The 2,179-nt window shown below is 33.8% G+C and overlaps 2 protein-coding genes across 2 annotated transcripts; both read right to left on the bottom strand.

The window, feature by feature from the left end:
• Positions 1-309: 309 nt before the first annotated feature.
• Positions 310-1,239, bottom strand: LOC134280794 (uncharacterized). Its single transcript, XM_062763250.1, has one exon. It carries the CDS (start codon positions 1,237-1,239, stop codon positions 310-312), a length of 930 nt encoding a protein of 309 aa, XP_062619234.1.
• A 108-nt stretch (positions 1,240-1,347) lies between these two features.
• Positions 1,348-1,887, bottom strand: LOC134280793 (E3 ubiquitin-protein ligase TRIM45-like). The gene has a single exon (XM_062763249.1). The coding sequence runs from the start codon at positions 1,885-1,887 to the stop codon at positions 1,348-1,350; it is 540 nt and encodes a 179-aa protein (XP_062619233.1).
• Positions 1,888-2,179: the final 292 nt, after the last annotated feature.

Raw genomic sequence — 2,179 nt, 5'->3', positions numbered from 1 at the left:
GTTTGCTATCTTAGAAAAACAAGAGAAATCTTCCTTGCCTTCAGCGATGTGATAAAACGAAACTCTTTAATTTACATCAAAGTTAAGTAAACTTAAAAATATCTTTTTAAATATTAAACAGACGACCTCATGACAACATGTGTTTTATCATCTTTCATATTCCTTTCAGATTCCTTCATATTACTATTTTTCCTTACAAATTAATTCTCTCTATTCTTGTCCTATGTATTTTATTTTCTTCACTTTACTACTTTGCCACTCAGCCACAAAGAGGTTTTCTCTGGCATCTACACATAAACCCAATGAATACTAGATCACAATTTTTAATGAAACGAAGGAACTATTTGAGTCTTGATTCAGGATATGAATATTGTCGTTGAAACTGTCTGCAATCAGAATATTATTCTGGCTGTCTGTGATGATTCCACGTGAATATAAATATTTCCTGGTATTGGAGGCTTGGTTACAAGCAGTGTATCTAAATCGGAGTTTTCCAACTTTATTAACAACCACAACTGCGTAGGCACCAGAGTCAGCCACACAGATATCCAGGTTTTTATTTACAGTGATGTACTTGGGGGTACCTGATAAAAACAAAGGCTCATTTTTATCATCAAGCTGAATGGTTTGTTTCTCCGTGAAGTCAGAATAACGGACGACTTTTGATTGTTTATCTTCACTGTCCATGATAACTATTACGTCACCGGTGCAAGAAGTACAGACAGAGCAAGGTATCCAGTTCTGCAATCGAATTTCTTCCAGAATCTGATGACTCCTTACTTTGAAAATGGATTTTGTTTTAAAGTCAGTATAAATGAGATTCCCACTCCTTGACACTGCTATGTTACACGGATCGTTTCCAGACTTGGTTTGGATTGACTTCAGTAGTTTGCCCTGGAGGTTGTAGAGTTTCATGATTTTGTCTTTCCCACTGGTCCAGATTTCTTCATCATTAAGACAGATTACATTAAACAATTCCTTATACCCAGTATCTATGGTGATGATGAGTTCTTGTTTATCCAGAAGTTGTTTGACAGACGGACAAACTTCAGCTTCTTGAGTAGCATCAATTGTACAGCAATGTTCACCTTTTGTAATGGATAATTCTGACAGAGAACCAAACATTTGATGGAGCTGTTCTGTGTTGATCTGATGAAGAGAAAGACTTGGTAATGAAACATTGACTTTAGGAGGTAATCTTCTAAATTCATCATTCCTAGATTCGTATGTGGATATCATGGGAATATCATTTGAATTAGTATTTTTTTCAGTTCCATTATGCACTGCTTAACATCTGAAGTGATCTGTTTTATTTTGTTTTCCTGTTCATTTAGAACAGTCATGTGTTTAGTTTTTCATTTCATCAATTTCAGATTTCCGTTTGTTGACAATGATGTTAATTTTTCTATGCCAGTCTTCTTCTTGTTTGATGACAGTTGAGTGCAGTTCCTTATAATGTTTTTCTAAGGTTTCCTTTTCATTGTTGAGATCTAATTTAATTCTTTCATATGCAGGGTAAATTGTTTTCTCTAGTTCCGCTAACCTTTTCTTTAAATCCGTTGTTTTTGAGATTAGTTTATCTAATGCATCTGTCAAATCATGACCTTTATGTTCACCAGAGGAGAGACAGATGGAACAGACATTAAAATCACATTTCTCACAATAAACTTCACAGTTTTTATGGCTATGTTTTTGACATGGCAAGTTGGTTGCAACATTTCTGTGTTTGTACGGCACAACATTGTGTCTTTTGGATGAATCAGAGAGATGCTCCCCTACACAGGCCTTACAAAGGTTAAGCTGACAAAGTTCACAATGACTCTGTGTGGAATCTTCTTTACAAATGTCACAGTCAAGGAGTACTTGAGCTCTGTCGAGGAGATCCATACGGGGGTACTGTCACATGATAATATGAGTAATAGAATAGAATAGAATTGAATTTAATACAGATTGAAATAACAGTTTGCGTGGAATTTCAAATGAAATATAAAAAAGGGATAAAACTGGGGATAATGGTAATAAGAAGAAAAAAAGTTGTCTTAGTTTTCATTGATTTTTTTTTGTTACATCAAATATACTTATTCGATTTAATACAAATAATTCAATCAAATTAGAAAATTTGATGTAAAAAAAATCAATAAAAAATAAGACAACTTTTTGGATTCTAATTCCAATTTTT

The sequence above is a fragment of the Saccostrea cucullata genome, unplaced genomic scaffold (genome assembly GCF_032062105.1).
Source record: "Saccostrea cucullata isolate Sc308-1 unplaced genomic scaffold, CSIRO_AGI_Scuc_v1 ctg8758, whole genome shotgun sequence".
NCBI classification, from domain to species: domain Eukaryota; kingdom Metazoa; phylum Mollusca; class Bivalvia; order Ostreida; family Ostreidae; genus Saccostrea; species Saccostrea cuccullata.
The sequence above is the reverse complement of the archived record's forward strand: the minus strand, read 5'-3'. Positions and strand labels throughout refer to the sequence as shown.